The following is a 20,860-nucleotide window of genomic DNA, read 5'->3' as shown; positions in this document are numbered from 1 at the left end:
CTAAAAACTGCTGGGTCGGTTCCATGTCTTAAAGGAAAAACGAAATGATTTTTTTCAAAAGACGAGTAGTTCCATGCCCTTCCAAACCTCATGGAGACGCTCCTCGTTATTTCATGGAAGGATAATCGTAAGTATAATAATGTTCATTTTACAGATTTCTTTTTCCGAAAATCTGTTCTCAAATGGATCCGAAATCAACAACACAAACACTATAAATGAGTTACTAAGTTTTAAAACTTAGCCGGTACCGTAATAATACTGTACATCTTAATTGTTACAGTCTCTTGTAAATGTCCAACAAGAGAATTGCGAGTCTGTTGCAAATGTAGGCCTAAATCCTAGTTGAGTTATTTCCTTAAACAAAGTCATTTCATTTGTTGGGGCACTTATGGTTATTTTTGGAATAAAATCGGTTCTCGTAAATTGCGTTGATAGAGATGGTAATTTATTGAATATGTTTGCCACACTGGTAGATATATTCCAATGGTATGAATTTTTTTTGCGTACCTCTATGAAATCTAAGTATTTTCCTGTCTTTTTATTTTCAACTAATTGGATAAGGTCTTCTAGTTGGTAGAAATCTGCTTCAGATAATAAAATATCCCATTCTTTAAATCCCTCAGGAAGAATAAGTTTTGATCTTCGCAGGAAATTAAAAACGTGTCGGAATGTAGGCCCATCTCCGTCAATAATGTAACGGTTACACTGATCAACTTTAGAAGGAAGACGACCACTGAACATTGCACCAAGCATAGAATCTGGATAACGAGTTATGGTTGATCGACTTGTGGTGTAAAAACAACCACCGACGTTTAGCTCCAAAACTTCATCAACCTTTGAATCCATGTCTGCAAACTAACTTAAAAATCAGAATATAAACTAAAAGGACAATGGTTATATTATGGTTAGATTCCACAATTTGCTTCAATCACTATAAAGCCGATTTTCCACTTGGCGTGTTTGTTTGAATCGAAAGCGTCACCTTATACGCATGTGTAGAGAGGGATTTTGAAGATGAAAATATAAATACGCATGCGTAAAGGTGACACTTACGGTTCGCCTAGTAGAAAATCGGCTTAATGGTTATAGTGTTATTTGAACTATGATTAACGAAAACAACGGATACAAAATGTTGATACAGTCCCTTGTGAACAGACACTTATCAGGAGTGGTTTTTAAAATATTATTTATCTAATGATCAAACACTTTTGTAAGAGATAGAAAGGTAGGCCTATCGATTTCTGCTCCGATTGGTTTACTGTATCAAAGACATGAACATTGGTCAAAGACATGAACATTGGTCGAATCGATCAAATGTGCTGTATGCTTATTTTTGCAAATAAATGTTTACATGTTTAAAGCCCACGGGCTTAATTGAGAATTGCCAGTGAATGTTTATGATGCATGTATACAGCATTAGCCCAACCCTAATGTTAAAGTTAGGTATATCATGAATTGAACATTGACTTTCCGTTTATGTTCTTGTTATAATAATAGTTAACAGTTAATCAGTGATTTACTATAGAAGACATTCTCTTGCAAATGTCCACCTAACACAACGGCTGTTAGAGGATGTTGTTATAAGTTTAAACCCTAGTTGAGTTATTTCCTTAAAAAGTTGCAAACGATTTAATGAAAAGTGTTCGGGAAGTGTCAATCCATACTCAGCGTGCTTGCGATAACCATTATAAACTATCTCCGGCTCATAACTCCTTTCTAGCTTCTTAGACATTAATCCAGATTTTACACATGGCATCTTGTCGATTAGGTTAGGTGAGGCAAACAACCACCAATTGCCGCTTGTCTTAGCTGGTACAAATATCTGTTGCCCATTTTTAATGTTAGGATAACCTTGACTACACGAACCCTTAAATTCTACCTCTATGAATTCAAATTTTCCCGTCTTTGTTTTTTCAATTAATTGAATCAGCCCTGGAATTTGGTAAAAATCCGCCTCTGCCTGTAGAATATTCCACTCCTTAAATCCGTCAGGAAGAATTAGTTTTGATCTTCGCAGGAAATTCAAAATGTGTCTGAATGTAGGCCCATCTCCGTCAATAATGTAGCGATTACACTGATCAACTTTAGAAGGAAGACGACCACTGAACATTGCACCCAGCATAGAATCTGGATAACGAGTTAAGGTTGATCGACTTGTGGTGTAAAAACAACCACCAACATTCAGCTCCAACACGTCGTCTACATGTGAATCCATGTTTCAAATTATTATTATTCAAAAACTGCAAAATTATGTTAGATTTTATGGCTCAAACCATTATATAACACGTACGTGTAGTGTTTATTATGGCTAGGAATTATGGTTTGAAAAACAAACAAACGATATCATCGAGAGCAACTCCATATCAGGATCCAGGGGCGCAGCAAAGAAAAGGGCTTTGCTAGTTTTAGATAGATTTGTTTGTTAAGTTCCTTTTACCAGAAGGCCTTCATATCTTTTTAGCCAGACCTAGGAATGGAGGAGGTGACATGCCGTTCATAGTTTATCTTGCAGAATATCATATCTTTAACGTTTGCGTTTATTATTTCAGAAATATCGACTTCCTCAATTTGAATAAAAACTATTACAATAATATACAAAAGATAAGTCGATTATCAAATATAATTCACCCTTCTAGTCCCGCCATAAAGAACACCAGCGAAGAATTTATTCTTTCTTCGAAACAACAGATAGATACTGTATACAATATTTCTCCTCTTATTCCGGAGAACAATCCAACTATACTCTATAAAATAATGGTTTCGTTCTTCACCATCAGTTCACTTATAAAATCTCCTTATAATTCTGGGTTATTACGGTATCCCCACCCGTTCCAATGTTGCCAGCCTTTTCTACCTCATAATAACTTTAATTTGACTATAATCTTTTGTCCCGGTCGTCGTTTCTGGTTTCCATCTCAAATGTTCAGTTAATTCCTAGCATTCATGATATTGTGCGGTCCATATTTCTAGCTTATAAATCATTATGTAATATAAATATAAATAATAGCATGAGAAGGTAGAGTCAGGTACTTTTCGTGTCTGTATTGTGCTTGTTTGTTTTAAAATATAATTGTATACTTATTATTTAGCTTTTTAGATATTGTTAAGTATACTTTCATTCACATATTTTAACATGATCGAAAAATTGTTGTTACAGCCTCAAAAGACAATAACAGCGTACCATTCTATCTTATTTATTTAACACAATGATTAACTTACACACAAGTGGCTTAACATTATTGCAAGCCTGAATGTGATTTTCAGTAAAGCGATGTCTAGGGGGTTAAAATTAGAAACCTGAAATAGCCTACACAGGATTCACTAAACCACTATAAGCGGAGCCTCAATCTGCGATTCTTCGTAACTTAATACTTTCTGTGTGTCTATACTACAAAATACATTGAGACTATTGGCTTTAACAGTCAATCTTTATTGAATTACTGTTTGACAACTACCATTGAATTTTCAAATGAAAAAAAAAGCAGCAAAATACATACACACTTAATTTAGTAATATTTTAATAATAATAATAGCTTTTTTAAAGGCTGTTGCAACTTATCAGGTTAAGACTTGTAACAACAATATTTTAACTTTCTCGAACTTGCTCCTACAAAATTATGCGAATATCCACCTGTTAACATTGTTGCGGACGTGGCTTATTGGGTTATCTCTTTAAAAAGAATACATACGATTTAACAAACAAGAAACTTTAGGGAAAATAGCAATCAATCTTCGGCGCAAGAAATGGAGCCACAAAAGCAAAACGATTCATTAATCAACTTTTGAAAAAGGACGACATAAAGTAATCGACACAAAATGATTGATGAAAACGTTACAAACTAATCAAATCTTGACAACTGCGTTACTAAAGATTTTTAACAATTCGTAACACGTTACACATTATATAGTGGCCGCAGAGGTCTCTCTTGTAAATGTCCATATAGGCCTATCCTTCGAGCCTAAGCAAGCAGTTTCCAATGTAAATCCTAGTTGAATTATTTCCTTTAATAGTATAAGATGATCAGATTCGAATAGATAGGGAACTGTCACTTCCAACTCGCCATGTTTCTGAAGTTCGGAAGTTTCCATTAGTGATGGTAGTTTACAGAAAATGTTTGGCAGACTGCTAGATACACGCAATTCGTATCTTGTCTTGTGTACCTCTATAAAGTCTAAACATTTACCTGTCTTTACATTTTTTTTACGAATGTGTTCTTTCTCATTTCCAATAAATGTAATCAGTCCTGGAAGTTTGAAGATATCCGCTTCATTGATTAAAATATCCCATTCTTTAAATCCTTCAGGAAGAATAAGTTTTGATCTCCTTAGGAAATTCAAAACGTGTCTAAAGGTAGGCCCATCTCCGTCAATAATGTAGCGGTTACACTGATCAACTTTAGTAGGAAGACGACCACTGAACATTGCACCCAGCATAGAATCTGGATAACGAGTTAAGGTTGATCGACTTGTGGTGTAAAAACAACCACCAACATTCAGCTCCAACACCTCGTCCTTGTTTGCATGTTGTTCAATTAATTTGACAAGATCTGGTAGTTGGTAGAAATCTGCTTCAGCTGATAAAACATCCCACTCTTTAAATCCTTCAGGAAGAATTAGCTTTGATCTTCGTAAAAAATTTAAAATGTGTCGGAATGTAGGCCCATCTCCGTCAATAATGTAGACTTTAGAAGGAGGAAGATCTCCACCACTGAACATTTCACCCAGCATAGAATCTGGATAACGAGTTAAGGTTGATCGACTTGTGGTGTAATAACACCCGCCAACATTTAGCTCTACAATGTCGTCTTTGTGTGAAGCCATATTGGTCAAATTCGCTCCAATATAATTTAATCTAAAAAACGGGAGAATATTCAGGTTAGATTTGAACCACTCTCCAGCCATTTGCTAGACATGTATTATTTAATGTAAAAACAACAAAGATATTTGGCTTATAATTAACAACTCTCTGAAAACAAAGATCTATTCTTTTAGAAAGTAAAGATGGAACACTCTACGCGCGCACAAAAGTAAATACACAAATCTGTGACGCGCGTAAAGTAACGCTCTACGCAATGTAATGCAATTAATTCAAGCAATTAAGGTTTATAAAACACTACACAATCAAACTTTTTGTGACACAAAATGTGGCCATATACAGACAACATAATGATATCACTACCATATTTGAACATATTACTACCATATTTGAACATATCACTACCATATTTAAGAACATCACACTTTTTTTGTCACGCTAGTCTACACTATCAAACTGTACGTGAAAAAATGTGATGTGCCCATGTATGAACATCAAAAGTATACTGTTTATTATCTTTACATTTAATTTACATTTATTAACAATTTATATTTAATTATATAACGTCTCAAAGTATCGGTTAATCTAACAATCTATAGTCTTTGGTATGCTTTCTAAATTGTTGAGCCTTTACGTTTTTTGTTTGTTTTGTCTTGTTGCCACGGCTGGTGGCGCGTTGTGTATTTGGAAATGAAATAATAAAAAAATAAGAAAAAAAAGAGCCTTTACTTTATTTATTCTAATAGCATTCGCCACAGCGTTGGCAGTATGGTTATTTGTTGGATATTATATATATAGTCGGATCGGTATTGATTGATAATTGTTACATTTGAATGAGATGATGATGATAAATTTGTTTCGGATAAATGTGGCTAATCTCGTATTCATAGAAATTGTTTCAATGTGCTTTCATATAACATTTCGAAGAAACGAAAATACCAAGGTAAACTAAATAATGAGCATGCGCGATCAATCTTGATTACTCTCTTCAAGAATGTTGATATAAAGTTTGCGGTACACCACGTGTATTAGTTCTGAAAAGAACTGTTGAGTTTCTCGACGTTTCGATCAATATACTTTGATCGTCCTCAGGAGTGAGAATGCAGAAAGTCCAGGAAACTTGGAATATAAGTGGGAAGGGTGGGACTGGTGTGAAAGCCAGAAACAATGGCAAGTTCACACAGTGGGAGGGATTGAAACTAGCTATAGCAGAGCATTGTTTCTCAAGAACAATAGTGAATGGAAACTTGCTATAGAAGAGCATTGTTTCAGATAGGTGTGAAAAGCAGGGTGAGACAAGCTAAAAACAATTGCATTGTCTCAAAGGTGGGTGTGGACTGGCCAAACAAGAACATGTGTCCAGACTGGGTTGTGAAGTGTAAACTGGCCAGAAACTATGGCATTGTTTACTGTCGATGAAGATTCTTGTTGAATAAAGATAGCCAAATGTCTAATTTGACTAATAACAAATCCAATATCTTGATGAACAGTGTTGTGTTTGTAGATTTCAATAGCTTCCCTGGTTCGTCTGGAATGCCAAGAAGGAACGGTAGCAATTAGTTCAGCATCTTCCCAATTAACTCGGTGTTGTTGCTTGTGAGAATGCATAACTATTGATGATTTGTCTTGCTCTCCTCTTCTGGCATGGCCTTGATGTTCTTTGAGTCTGGTTTGAAGGTCGCGTCCAGTTTCCCCAATGTATACCTTTCCACATTCACATGGGATGCAGTATACACCAGGTTGACTGTGTTTAGCTGGTTTGTCCTTGTTGACTGGAAAGGATGTTGTTATCAATGTAAACCCTATAGACCCAATGCAACCCTATATGTAGCAAACATAATGGGTATACCTAGACAAAATTAGAACATAATTTATTTTTGTGGTAAATATCTCTGAAGACCTATCACAACAACATATAAAAAATGGAGGAAAAATGTAGTTGAAGAAATTAGTTTAATATCCATAAAACCAAAATGGCCGCTATTTACAGTATTTTTCTATATATCAGGTATAGTCTAGGCAATCTAGAATTTAAAGTTAAACAAATTGCGAACAAAGCTTTTATTTTTTAAATTGAACAAACATCACACTTTGGGAACATATGCAAATTAGCTGAAATATGCAAATTAAGTATAAAAATACAGGGTACCCATAAACCGCCAACAGCTAGGTGTAGAGAGTTCATTTTTTTTTTCTAAATAGTTTAGAATATATATGTTTGTATTCCTTCTTATAGAACGTTTTGTCCAAAAATGACCGGAAATGCTGTATCTGACCTCTGACCTTATTTTCAAAGGATTGTTGTAGCGTTCCATTTAAAATAAATTTTGTTACAAAGAAATATTTAGGTTGTGAAGCTCGTTAAATTCGTTGGCGTCAGCATCACTTCTTTTACCAATTTTAACGATTAAGCTAACATCAAAACAACAACAACAATGATAAAATGCCCTGCAACTCTGTAACTACTTTATGAATTATCAAGTTCCGGGTCCGGATGGATATTGTATACGATGAAATGGGACTCTTTACTTTAGTGGCAGAAACAACATTTACTATGAAATTAAGGGTGTTGCCCGGGCCACTAGGGCAACACCCCTGGGTCCGCCCCTGAGTAATATATGAATATTTTTGTGACATCTTCGTCAATAATGTTTATGATGCATGTATACAACATTAGCTCAACCCTAATGTTAAAGTTAGGGATATTATGAATTGAACATTGACTTTCCGTTTATGTTCTTGTTATAAAAATAGTTAACAGTTACTCAGTGATTTACTATAGAAGACATTCTCTTGCAAATGTCCACCTAGCATGGCGACTTGCAAAGGATGTTGTTATAAGTTTAAACCCTAGTTGAGTTATCTCCTTAAAAAGTTGCAAACGATTTAATGAAAAGTGTTCGGGAAGTGTCAATCCATACTCGGCGTGCTTGCGATAACCGTTATAAACCATCTCCGGCTCATAACTTTCTAGCTTCTTAGACATCAATCCAGATTTTACACATGGCATCTTGTCGATTAGGTTAGGTGAGGCAAACAACCACCAACAGCCGGCTGCTCCAGGTGGTACAAATATTTGTTGATGATCCTGAGTTTTAGGACGACCCCTTATACACAAGCCCACAAATTCTACCTCTATGAAGTCAAAGCATTTGCCCGTCTTTGTTTTTTCAATGAGTTGAATCAGCTCTGGAATTTGGTAAAAATCTGCTTCAGCTGATAAAATATCCCAATCTTTAAATCCTTCAGGAAGAATAAGTTTTGATCTTCGTAGGAAATTCAAAATGTGTCGGAATGTAGGCCCATCTCCATCAATAATGTAGCGATTACACTGATTGACTCTAGAAGGAAGACGACCACTGAACATAGCACCAAGCATAGAATTTGGATAACGAGTTAGTGTTGATCGACTTGTAGTGTAAAAACATCCACCAACATTCAGCTCCAACACGTCGTCTATATGCGAATCCATGTTTCAAATTATCCGCCACAAAAGCTAGAAGTAACTGCAAAATGATGTCCCGGTTAGATTTTATGGTTCAAACCATTATAACACGTACGTGTAGTGTTTATTTATGGCTAGGAATTATGGTATGAAAAACAAACAAACGATATCATCGAGAGCAGCTCCATATCAGGATCCAGGGGCGCAGCAAAGAAACGGGATTTGGTAGTTTTAGATAGATTTGTTTGTTAAGGTCCTTTTACCAGAAGGCCTTCATATCTTTTTAGCCAGACATAGGAATGGAGGAGGTCATGGTTTATCTTGCAGAATATCATATCTTTAACGTTTGCGTTTATTTTAGCAATATCGACTTCCTCAATTTGAATAAAAATTATTACAATAATATACAAAAGCTATGAAAGTTGATTATCAAATATAATTCACCCTTTTGGTCCCGCCATAAAGAACACCAGCGAAGAATTTATTCTTTCGTCGAAACAACAGATAGATACTGTATACAATATTTCTCCTCTTATTACGGAGAACAATCCAACTATACTCTATAAAATAATTGTTTTGTTCTTCGCCATCAGTTCACATAACACGTATAAAATCTCCTTACAATTCTGGGTTATTACGGTATCCCCACCCGTTCCAATTTTGCCATTTTCTGTCCCGGTCGTTTCTCGTTCCCATCTGAAATGTTCAGTTAATTCCTAGCATTCATGATATTGTGCGGTCCATATTTCTAGCTTATAAATCATTATGTAATATAAATATAAATAATAGCATGAGAAGGTAGAGTCAGGTACCTTTCGTGTCTGTATTGTGCTTGTTTGTTTTAAAATATAATTGTATACTTATTATTTAGCTTTTTAGATAGTATTCAGTATACTTTCAATTCACATATTTTAACATGATCGAAAAATGTACAAATTTGCGCTAAACACGTTATGTGTTTTTACAGCCCCATGTCAATAGACAATAACAGCGTACAATTCTATCTTATTTATTTAACACAATGATTAACTTAAACACAAGTGGCTAAACATTATTGCAAGCTTGAATGTGATTTTCAGCAAAGCGATGTCTCGGGGGTTAAAATTAGAAACCTGAAATAGCCTACACAGGATTCACTAAACCACCATAAGCGTAGCCTCACTTCCGCGATTCTCCGTATCTTTTATACTTGATGTGTGTCTAATTTTGTATACTACAAAATACATCAGACTATATGCTTTAACAGCCAATCTTTATTGAATTACTGTTTGACAGCTACCATTGAATTTTCAAATGAAAAAAAGCAGTAAAATACATACACATAGTAATAATTGTAATAATAATATTATATATAATATTTGAAAATATTACTACCATATTTGAACATATCACTACCATATTTTTAAGCACACCACACTTCTTTGTCACGCTAGTTTGGTAGGTTAGACAGCCTAACTTAATACAAATTTCACTCTGTAAAAAAAGGATTTCACAATCACTAATATTAGACCTATATTACAGAACATCAAAAGTATACTGTATCATTAAATGTGTTCGAAACTTTTTACATTATTATCCTTAATTTTATATTTAATTATATAACATCTCAAATTATCGGTTAATCTAACAATCTATAGTCTTTAATAAAAGCTCTCGTGAGACCATAATGCTTGGGTATACTTTCTACATTGTACTTTATTTATTTTAATAGTACGATTAACACGTTTAAGTTGACCGTCTGGTTATTTGTTAGATATTATATAAATAGTCGGATCGATAATGATTGATAATTGTTACTTGAATGAGATAATTATGGAATAAATTTGTCTCGGGTAAATGTGGATAATCTTGTATTCATAGAAATTGTTTCTTTGTGCTTTTATATAACATTTCGAGGAAACGAAAGTACAAGGTAAACTAAATAACAAATACAATCCAAACTTTTCAGAGCAAATTCCTTTCATATTATATTCACAAACCTAACCATTTTGTATATGCTTCTCTTTAACAAGAACAAACTAAATTCTATGGAAAAAATTAGGCTAGAAATAGGTTGAGAATTTGATAATTTAATTTAGAGTCTGTGCCGGATACCTCTTCTTTCATACCTTTTTCTTTTTTAATGTTTAAAACAAAATAAAAGAGAGCTTCTTTGAATTGTTTTCAAGAGACGAATTTTACAGTTTAATGATATTTCTTTTTTCCAATCTTTTCTAAAATTGATCAATTCAACAACAAAACTATAATAGTTATACTAAATTGACGATTTGGTAATAATGTACGTTAAACTCTTCATTTATCCAATGGCCTCATTTTCTCTTGTAAATGTCCAACAATCCTTTGAGCCTGAACATGCAGTTTCAAATGTAAATCCTAGTTGAGTTATATCTCTTAGCAGAGTTAAATGATTTTGTATGTACGGAAGGTGAACTACAAACTCAGGAGTTTTCTTTATGTCATCAAATTGACGAGAAATTGCCCATTGTATAGATGGTAATTTATTGAATATGTTTCCAACACTGGTTGATATACGCCACGTATTTGAACATTTTTCTACCTCTATAAAGTCCAAACAAGTTACCTTTCTTTCATTGACTTTCTTTTTATATTTTATTAATTGGATGAGATCTTCTATCTGGTAGAAATCTGCTTCAGTGGATAAAATATCAAATTCTTTAAATTCATCAGGAAGAATAAGTTTTGATCTTCGCAGGAAATTCAAAATGTGTCGAAATGTAGGCCCATCTCCGTCAATAATGTAGCGATTATACTGATCAACTTTAGAAGGAAGACGACCACTGAACATAGCATCCAACATAGAATCTGGATAACGAGTTAAGGTCGATCGACTTGTTGTGTAAAAACAGCCACCAACGTTCAGCTCCAAAACATACGTAAAAAAAACGTATTTATGCGAATCCATGTTATCCGCTACAAGAATAAAGATCTAAAAAATCGAAACTAGAGTAAAGTTACTGTTCTGTACGACTTGAAATTAATGAGCCAGCGGTTATAATGCTACGTTTGATGTTTTTTTTTTGTCACTATGTATTATGATACTAAAAACAAATAGCAGATATACAATAGACAGCTTCATCAGATATCAGATTCCAGTAATGTATCACGGAATGTAGGAAGTCCAAAGTCAGCGACAACATTAAATTTTGATATTTGACGTCGTATGCGTCACACACATCATTCAGTTGTCACATTAATCTCTTATACATATCCAATTGATCTCAAACCATTAATTGTGTTGATTCATCGAATATGGTACGCAAACTGACTGGCACAATTCGTCTAGTGATTTTTCTACCTGTCTAAACTCTAGACATATTGACGAGGAATTGCCTGTAGTATAGATGATGTTCTCCACAGTAATTGTAGATTTACGCCATACTTTGTGTACTAACATTTCTTAGCTCTTTTATTTTCAATTAATCGTATAAGATCTGGTAGAAATCTGCATCAGCTGATAACATATCCGACTTCTTAAATCAGGAAGATAAGTTTTGGTCTTCGCACGAGAAGTTCAAAATGTGGTGGTATGCTCTATTATTTAGTAATGAAAAACATGTTCTTTTACGAGACCATAATAGAGCATGTACATTATTTATAAAATAAAACACGAAATGAATAAACCTCAAAACGATGTTGAACAACTAGACTACTGGAATGCATGTCGCGTTTTCATGTGTCAGTTAAAAACTCATATAGTTTTATATTAATTACATATGAATGAAAATGATCTAGTCGGCAAAGTGTCGGTCGGCGAATAGTCTATCGACTAGTTGTCTGTGAAGCGGTGTTTGGCAAAACGTCCAGTCACCCATTTACACTAACATATGAGGCGCAATACACCGACATACAAACTTGTATCCACCGTATAAATATTATTATTCGTGGTAAAACAGCTTGCTTTATAAATAACGATCATAGGTCACTCAGATCATTTCATATCTCTGAATGTTAGGTGAACAAATATAGTCGTACAGTAATATAAGTGATACAGTAATGCATTTTTTAAATTTAGATAATTAAAATGGGTTTGAGTCATTGAACAACTGTATTCAATTATATAATAATACTTCAAATTATCGGGTAATCTATTAATAGTTTTTAATAGAAACTCCTGTGAGGTCACACCAATAATGCTTTGGTGGTATACTTTCTAATTGCTGGCCTATTATTTTATGAAATAAAAAAAATAAGTTATAAATAATCAAATCGATCATAATCGATAATTGTTACATTTGGATGAGTAGCCTCGGGTAGCCTAAATGAGGGTAAACCTTATATAGAAAATTGTATTAAAATAAGAGTCTTCAAAGAAAAACCAATGATACGCAAGACCAATTCTGTCAAGTCTAAAAAATAGCATTGCTTTATTGTATAACAAAAACACAAACATTTAACAAAGAATAAAACTAAAAAGTGGATCTTGTATTTTTATTACAATTTTACTGTATGTTTATTCTTTAAAATATATAAAAATCAGTGATTGTATTATATTATTGCTATATTATGAATTGTTTAAATTGCATAGAATTAAAAATCCTTACCATTAGGGAGATGGGTAAACTGACATTCTCTTGTCAAAATTATTAATATCATATGTTCGTTAAGTGACAATATAAAACAGTATAAGTCCGTTTAGGACATCTAGTATTCACAAGTAAAAATAATGCTATATAATATTTGATTTGATTTATTTCGATACCATACCATACAAGAATAAAAAACAGACAAAAATGAAACAAAACGCAATCATTTTGTATGGTACCAGGGATAGCCCTCTAAATCCCTGGGGATTTATATCCTGTGGGGTCCCCTCAACATAAAAGCAATAACACCTTTTGACAAAGACTACAAAACTACAATAAATTAAGTGGAGTGGAGTTGTGGCTTGGTGGTTATGATGCTTGGCTACCACTCCAAGGGTCCTGTGTTCAAGTCCCGTCACATGTCAGGATTTTTTCTAAGGACCAAATTACTCCACTCCCAAAGACTTGTAATAAGACTTTGTTTATGTAGAGCATCTTGTGTATATGTTTGTCTTGTGAACCTCTGAGGGTCCCTAATGATCAGCAATAGCTGGATGGATCACCCTCATTAAATATGGTTAAAAAAAAAAAAAAAAAAAAAAATATATAAAATACGTTTATTTAATACTCATGAAAGCTTGTTGTTTGTTGAATCGCCATATTACATTATTACAATATGTAAATATGATTGTGTAAGAAATGTAAGTTCCAATGTTTGAGTGTACCACAGTTGTTCCTCAAGTGTCTTTAGGTTTGTTTAGCTGAAACATATTGGAAAGGATAAACATGATCCATGTTAACCTAAACCCCATTTTTAAAAAGGAAGTATGTCATTTGTGCTAGGTAAAAACTTAAGCCTTTAGATTAATCTTCTAAGTGGTAATGTCTCAGTGACAAACGGCCGCCGTGTCGTTTCTTGTAAACGTCCATCTATTTCTCAATTCAGAGCCACTCAAACCTGTACACGTAGTTTCAAACATAAACCCCAGTTGAGTTATTTCCTTAAACAGTTGCAGATGATTTTGCAAATACGCTTTGGGAAATTCCACTTGAAACTCTGTTATTTTGCCGATAATTGATTTCTTCATTAATTTTCTTAATTGAGTTTCTTCCAGAAAACGTGTTATTGATGGTAATTTATCAAATATATTTTGAATACTGGTGGTTATACGCCATTTTTGTTGATATGAATTTTCTTCTACTTCTATAAAATCCAAAACTTTATTTTTCCTTTTTACTTCATTCTCACGAATTTGTTGTTTTGCTTTTTCAATAAGCCGGATAAGATCTTCTATTTGGTAGAAATCTGCTTCCATAGATAAAATATCCCACTCTTTAAATCCTTCAGGAAGAACAAGTTTTGATCTTCGCAGGAAATTCAAAACGTGTCGAAATGTAGGCCCATCTCCGTCAATAATGTAGCGATTACACTGATCAACTTTAGAAGGAAGACGACCACTGAACATTGCACCAAGCATAGAATCTGGATAACGAGTTAATGTTGAGCGACTTGTAGTGTAAAAACAACCACCAACGTTTAGCTCCAAAACTTCATCAACCTTTGAATCCATGTCTGCAAACTAACTTAAAAATCAGAATATAAACTAAAAGGACAATGGTTATATTATGGTTAGATTCCACAATTTGCATCTATCACTATAAAGCCGATTTTCCACAAGGCGAATCTGTTCGCGCGAATCGAATGCCTCAGCTTTTACGCATGCATAGCGAGGGATTTTTAAGATGAAAACATGAATACGCATGCGTAAAGGTGAAAATCGGCTTAAGGGTTATAGTGTTATTTGAACTATTAACAAAAACAACGGATAATAATGTTGATACAGTCCCTCGATCGTGAACAGACACTTATCAGGAGTGGTTTTTAATATATTATTTATTTAATGATTAAGTACTTTTGTAAGATCGAGATTGTTAATCGTGTAGTAGTGGTACAAATTATTCAACCGAGTCTGCAGCTGTCACTAGATACGATTCCAACTGACTATATGTATTACAAGTATTCAATACAGATAGACTTGCGATGGTAAGTTAGGATATATCTAGTGACAGCTGCAGAATCTGATGAATTACAAGGCTGTATACATCAGCATTAATTATAAGAGGTTGTTACTTGCTTCTTATAATACAAATGGAACCGATTTATGTTACAAATTGGTTTGCTTGTATAATTATTATGAAAATTAAACAATTATAAGTCGATACTTACTATAGGCATATTATTTGCAAATTTGCAAATATATAAATTTACATCCCAAATTATAAACATTTGGAATATCATGAAAGTAACATGGACTTTCTCTTTAAAACGTGCATACACTATTTATTATATTTCATTGTAATGCACCGTGTTTCGTACGGTATCATATCCTAGTGACGTTGGATAAAGAGCTGTATCGCGTCCTGCTGACGGAAACAGGTCCATGCCATAGTATTTAACTCCTAAAGTTATTATCTAACATAACCGGCAAAATAATCTCTCATTGTAAGCCTACTACAATATCACATAGGACGAAGGTTGCTGTTAGTGTTAAAAAGATGCGATCCTGCCGGTATTGTTATTGTTAAGAGTTTATGAGTGAATTACTACGAGACCGTTCTCTTGCAAATGTCCACCCAGAGTTTTTCGGAACTAGAGATAATTGCCACGTGTTGCCTCTGGTCAGATGAAAGGGGCTACCCGTATATTTATAGATGTTGTGCCGCTGCACAATAATTCAAAGATGAAGGTGTTAGCAAAATGACCCGGTTCAATTTAATGTCAATGTAATTTCAATGTACTGGTGTACATGCCTTGAGCTGTTTTGATGTTGCACATAATTTTGTGTTAGGTTCCTCCCTTGCTTGGAGGATGACTGTTATTGATGAATGATTCTGGTGGTGAGAGGATGCATTATCCATACGAGGAATGCATCCTCTCACCTACTGATTTTGATGTTGGAAGTGAGCCATCCAGCTCGTCGATTCAATCGGATTTTACGGAAGCATTTTAACCGACCAATCAGCATCATCATTTTGAACTTTGTTTGGGTGATATTTCCAAACATCCCAATGCTTCCGAAGACGTTGCTTCCGAAGACATGCCGAAGATGACGTTCTTTGTGACGTCACAGGTACTTTAAATAAAATAATAAAATTCACTTTTTGACTCAGATATATAGGCCTACTGTTTCGTATGTTTTTCAGCGTTTCCAACCCTCTTGAAACCATTCTAAGGCGTTCCATTCGATACAATGTCAAAATGTTGGCTACAACATACATATCTGGGGCATTTTAGGTCATTACCTGATTTCTCTCTACGAAAGTATTAAGTGTGTCCCGTGAAAGCTTTAGTTGTGTACAGCGCCACCTATCGGTGGTTCCCGGACATTGCGTCTAGCATGGCGACTTGAAAAGGATGTTATCAATGTAAACCCTATAGACCCAATGCAACCCTATATGTAGCAAACATAATGGGTATACCTAGACAAAATTTATTTTTGTGGTAAATATCTCTGAAGACCTATCACAACAACACCTATTATACCTATAGTACCTATCTGTGTATACCTACCAAAGAACTTATAACACAAGAATCTCCTGTTCGTCAATTTGCATTCAAAACACAGTATCGGAAGTACAGGGTTAAAAGGTCAAACTGGGCGACGCCATTTCACAGCATGGAGCAGCACCCCCTCCAAACTAGGAAGTCAATTACTCTACCCCCCTAGAGTATTAGCAGATCCCTCTATGATTTTGACTTTCTAATTTGATGCGGGCGCCCTACTCCTCAGTCAATTACTCTACCCCCCCCCCCCCCCCCTAGAGTATTAGCAGATCCCCTCTATGATTTTGACTTTCTAATTTGATGCGGGCGCCTTACTCCATGGCTCACACTTTGGAAACATATGCAAACTAGAAGGGCACTAGAAGAGTTGCAACCTCCGAAGTAAAAAGAGAAAAAGGATTAATAATCGTGAAAAAGATCCGTCTTGTAGTTTTGACGTACGTCTTAAAATTAGTAAAAATATATAAATGTGGTCCAGAATTGTGATCCTGGTTCAGATTGCTTCATATCTATATACTGGTTTAAATGTGGTAAAGATCCGTCTTGTAGTTTTGACATATGGCCTAAATAAAATAATAATAATAACTAGATAATTATAAACTCGTCACTTTGACAAACGCCACGTGCACGTCATACTTTAAAATATTGCACACAGAAAAAGAGTATGGCATTATGACCTGATCTGAAGAATATGATATGTTGTTAGTGCTGAATTCTGCCTATTTTGTTTCATATACTATATACAGTATACACAGTATAATCTGTATACATATTACATACAGTGTAGAATAGGTGAAATTACGGGACCCGCCATTTATTCCAATTTTTAACATGGCGACGGTATCAAAATGAAACAAGATAGCAATTTCGGAAGGAAATTATCTCAGCAACAACATATTAACGTGTAGAAGAAATTTGAGTACGTAAAATATAGATGCGCGCTCTTTTAAATGTTATGAACTATGACGCAAAATATGAAAATACGACTTTTTTTTTTATTCAACTGGCCATATGAAGACGTCACAACATTAGATTGGCAAAATGTTCACATGAATTCGTATCTACAATCCAATAGCTTCCAGAAAACGTTTTAATCATGATTATCACTTTTCATTCTGACAGCTGTAACATGCACATCCTATTTATTAGGCTTAGTCTACAGTAGGCACTCTACAACGATTGTACGAACAGCATATCATTGGGGTGTCTAGAAAACTAAGATCTAGAAAACTAAGACCTGAGATATCTTGTTTTCTAGATCTAGAAAACTAAGTACCATTATATCAAGGGTAATGTATTTTAGTGACTTTTTTAATGGTTGGAATTATATTATACTATTACCACTAAAGGGGGTTTATTTCTAAGATGTGGTTTTCAGTAAACAATTTTAGATTTTCTGGGGTACATACAGGCCATTCTTGTCTACACATAATATACATACACACAATTAAAGTATAGAGAAATGACCCTACTACCACAAGAATACCACCAACATTAATTCTAAACCACCCGGTGATATACTGAAATTTAATTAATTAATTTGAAACGATAAAGATGAGGAAATCTGTGAGAATGAGAAAAAGTCGCCCCAACCGAGACTCGAACTCGGACCGCCTGCTTGATATGCAGTTGCCCTAACCATTAGACCACTGGGGCTTCCATGGTATTGTTCAAACTCGATTGGATAGCGACTCTTTTTATATATATATGCTAACTTTTCTGGCTGTTTTACTTTATCGTTTTGATTTAGCTTTTCGCTTCTTTTTTTGTATCTCCATTGAGATCCAGCCACTGATACCCACAGCATTGTCATTTGTTCAGTAATTTGCCTTTGGATTTATATATAAAATTGTTATATATATACATATATATATATCTCTACCAAGCTACCTTCTTTGTTTTCTACTCTTATTCAGACTTCACCCTGTCTCCTTTTGTTGTATTTCTGTTATTCCTATCCACCCAGGCAGCACTTGCCAGTTCTTATACTATGACGTTATCCAAATTCCTTCACTTGCACTGATGAAGGGCTAGTGTTGCCCGAAAGCTCTGCTAACTTTTCTGGCTGTTTTACTTTATCGTTTTGATTTAGCTTTTCGCTTATTTTTTGTTGTATCTCCATTGAGATCCAGCGACTGATACCCACAGCATTGTCATTTTGTATCTCCATTGAGATCCAGCCACTGATACCCACAGCATTGTCATTTTTTCAGTAATTTGCCTTTGGATTTATATATATATTTTATATTCAATTGTTCAATTTGATGCTTCGCAATTTTTCAATTTTTAAAATCTTTGTATGTTATTGTTTCACTTCCATATGTTCAAGTTACTTGAATAGTTATTTTTAATCCCAAAGGTCACCTCATAGTCGAAGACTTTTCATAGGACTGAGAAAAATAAAGGCCATCACCACCACCTTACATTTCGCCGTATTTAGGCCTACGTAGAAGAAGAGTTTTCAGTTATGACGTCGAAGGGAAAAATGAGTCAAATTTTCCAAGGTAAATTTAAGTAAAATAAAAAAAAAATAATATACGTGATAAATAACTGCTCTAATTATTTAATAAATGGTGCATACCTGCTAATTGTGCGAGACAGTCATCATAGTCAGAACCAGTTCCTGACAAAACAATCTCCTTACCTTCGTAAAGACACAAAAGACTGAAATAGGAGAAAACTTTCATTTTAGGCATCAAATTGTGTATATTTTGTTTGCTTGACGCATTTGCTATTATTAGAAATTACAGTACAATTTAACAATACTGGTATTTTCCAGGCAGATACGAAGTACCAGGTATGCCTACAAATGTACATTCAGATGTTTACATAGTAACATGATAATCAGACTAATGTCTTTAAATTAAATCTATTATTATCTAATATACCTACGACAGAGTTTAAACTGGATTAAATAACAATATTGGAACTGGGTTAGACCACCACTGCCTACTCACCAAGTTGTTTCTGTTGCATCTGATCTAACGTCTTCGTATGCAGCACTAATCTCCGCTTCATTTTCTGGAGCTAAGCTTCTGGCTGCTAAAAGTGTGGTAATTAACGCTAACACATTCATGGTGTAATACAACTTTGGCAAGACTGGGCGCGACTGTGCTGTATGTGCGGAACCTGTGTGGCCAGCGAGCGAAATTAAATTATGCTAGGTGGCAGCACAAAATTATGCCAGATTATGCCAGACACAATTACTGAATACTGAATACTGAAATGCTTTATTTGTCCATCATCATCATAAAATAACAACAGAAATTCTTCTTGAAGATTGACAATTATTAGTAAAATAATAAATAGATATACAATAAAATATATTATCTACACACACATAATTGCACAAAAAAATATAAGTTATGAAACACGGTGTAAAAATGACAAGGTATTAAAATTGAATAGGATTCAGGAGATTAAAATAGTTTAAAACAGCTTTAAAAGGATTAAAAACAGCTTTAAAAGGATTCAAACCATAATTACGGCCAAAATAGCACAAAAACAATGTATTAGAGGGCGGTGTATGTTTTATTTACCACAAAGGTGGGAAGAAAAAAAAAGATCTTCAGGTTTTCGGCCAAAATATGGTAGATTGTGCTAGATGACATATGGGTCAAAATTATTCCAGATAGCATAATTATGCCAGATTTGTCAAGCCATGCATTGTCATGTGAAATCATTCATCGTCAAACCAAACCATTCATCGTGAAGTCACATCGGTCGCCGTCAAGTCAAACGATTCATCGAAAATCATTCATCGTGAAGCCAGATCGTTCATCGCGAAACCAAATCCTTACCACAAAGGTGGGAAGAAAAAAAAAGATCTTCAGGTTTTCGGCCAAATTATGGTAGATTGTGCTAGATGCCAGATGGGTCAAAATTATTCCAGATAGCATAATTATGCCAGATTTGTCAAGCCATGCATTGTCATGTGAAATCATTCATCGTCAAACCAAACCATTCATCGTGAAGTCACATCGGTCGCCGTCAAGTCAAACGATTCATCGAAAAATCATTCATCGTGAAGCCAGATCGTTCATCGCGAAACCAAACCCTTCATCGTGAAGTCAAATTGTTCATCACCAGAGACCAACCACCGTGAAGCCAACCCAATCATCATGAATCTATTTGTTTCATGACCAAGCCAAACCGTCGTCTCTAAGTCGTTCGTCTTCAAGTCGTTCGTCCTGAAGTCGTTCGTCCTGAAGTCGTTCGTCTTCAAGTCGTTAGTCCTGAAGTCGTTCGTCTTCAAGTCGTTCGTCCTCAAATCATTAAGTCGTTCATCATTAAGTTGTTCATCTTCATCATCATGTCGTTTGTCCTCAAGTCATTCGTCCTCAAGTCGTTCGTCTTCAAGTCGTTCGTTCTCAATTCGTTTGTCCTAAAGTTATTCATCATTAAGTCGTTCATCATTGTCATTCATCATTAAGTCGTTCGTCCTCAAGTCATTCATCATTAAGTCGTTCGTCCTTAAGTCATTCATCATT

The 20,860-nt window shown here is 34.6% G+C and overlaps 3 protein-coding genes and 1 long non-coding RNA gene across 4 annotated transcripts; all 4 read right to left on the bottom strand.

Moving 5' to 3' along the window:
* Positions 1-267: 267 nt before the first annotated feature.
* LOC144853487 (BTB/POZ domain-containing protein KCTD6-like) lies at positions 268-846 on the bottom strand. The gene has a single exon (XM_078711182.1). It carries the CDS (start codon positions 844-846, stop codon positions 268-270), a length of 579 nt encoding a protein of 192 aa, XP_078567308.1.
* A 673-nt stretch (positions 847-1,519) lies between these two features.
* Positions 1,520-2,215, bottom strand: LOC144853485 (BTB/POZ domain-containing protein KCTD21-like). The gene has a single exon (XM_078711181.1). The coding sequence runs from the start codon at positions 2,213-2,215 to the stop codon at positions 1,520-1,522; it is 696 nt and encodes a 231-aa protein (XP_078567307.1).
* An 8,342-nt stretch (positions 2,216-10,557) lies between these two features.
* LOC144853484 (BTB/POZ domain-containing protein KCTD6-like) lies at positions 10,558-11,184 on the bottom strand. The gene has a single exon (XM_078711180.1). It carries the CDS (start codon positions 11,182-11,184, stop codon positions 10,558-10,560), a length of 627 nt encoding a protein of 208 aa, XP_078567306.1.
* A 7,741-nt stretch (positions 11,185-18,925) lies between these two features.
* LOC144854506 (uncharacterized) lies at positions 18,926-19,480 on the bottom strand. The gene is made up of 2 exons (XR_013614621.1): positions 19,328-19,480; positions 18,926-19,034 (listed from the first exon to the last, which is right to left on the bottom strand). It is a non-coding gene; the product is annotated as an uncharacterized LOC144854506 (long non-coding RNA).
* Positions 19,481-20,860: the final 1,380 nt, after the last annotated feature.

Source organism: Antedon bifida, chromosome 10, assembly GCF_963402885.1.
Source record: "Antedon bifida chromosome 10, ecAntBifi1.1, whole genome shotgun sequence".
Classification (NCBI taxonomy): Eukaryota; Metazoa; Echinodermata; class Crinoidea; order Comatulida; family Antedonidae; genus Antedon; species Antedon bifida.
Note: the sequence above shows the minus strand (reverse complement) of the source record. Positions and strands in the feature narration are given on the sequence as shown.

Excerpts from the sequence above, each read along its gene's own strand:
- LOC144853485 (XM_078711181.1), bottom strand. The coding sequence starts at position 2,215 with ATGGATTCACATGTAGACGACGTGTTGGAGCTGAATGTTGGTGGTTGT.
- LOC144853487 (XM_078711182.1), bottom strand. The coding sequence starts at position 846 with ATGGATTCAAAGGTTGATGAAGTTTTGGAGCTAAACGTCGGTGGTTGT.
- LOC144853484 (XM_078711180.1), bottom strand. The coding sequence starts at position 11,184 with ATGGATTCGCATAAATACGTTTTTTTTACGTATGTTTTGGAGCTGAAC.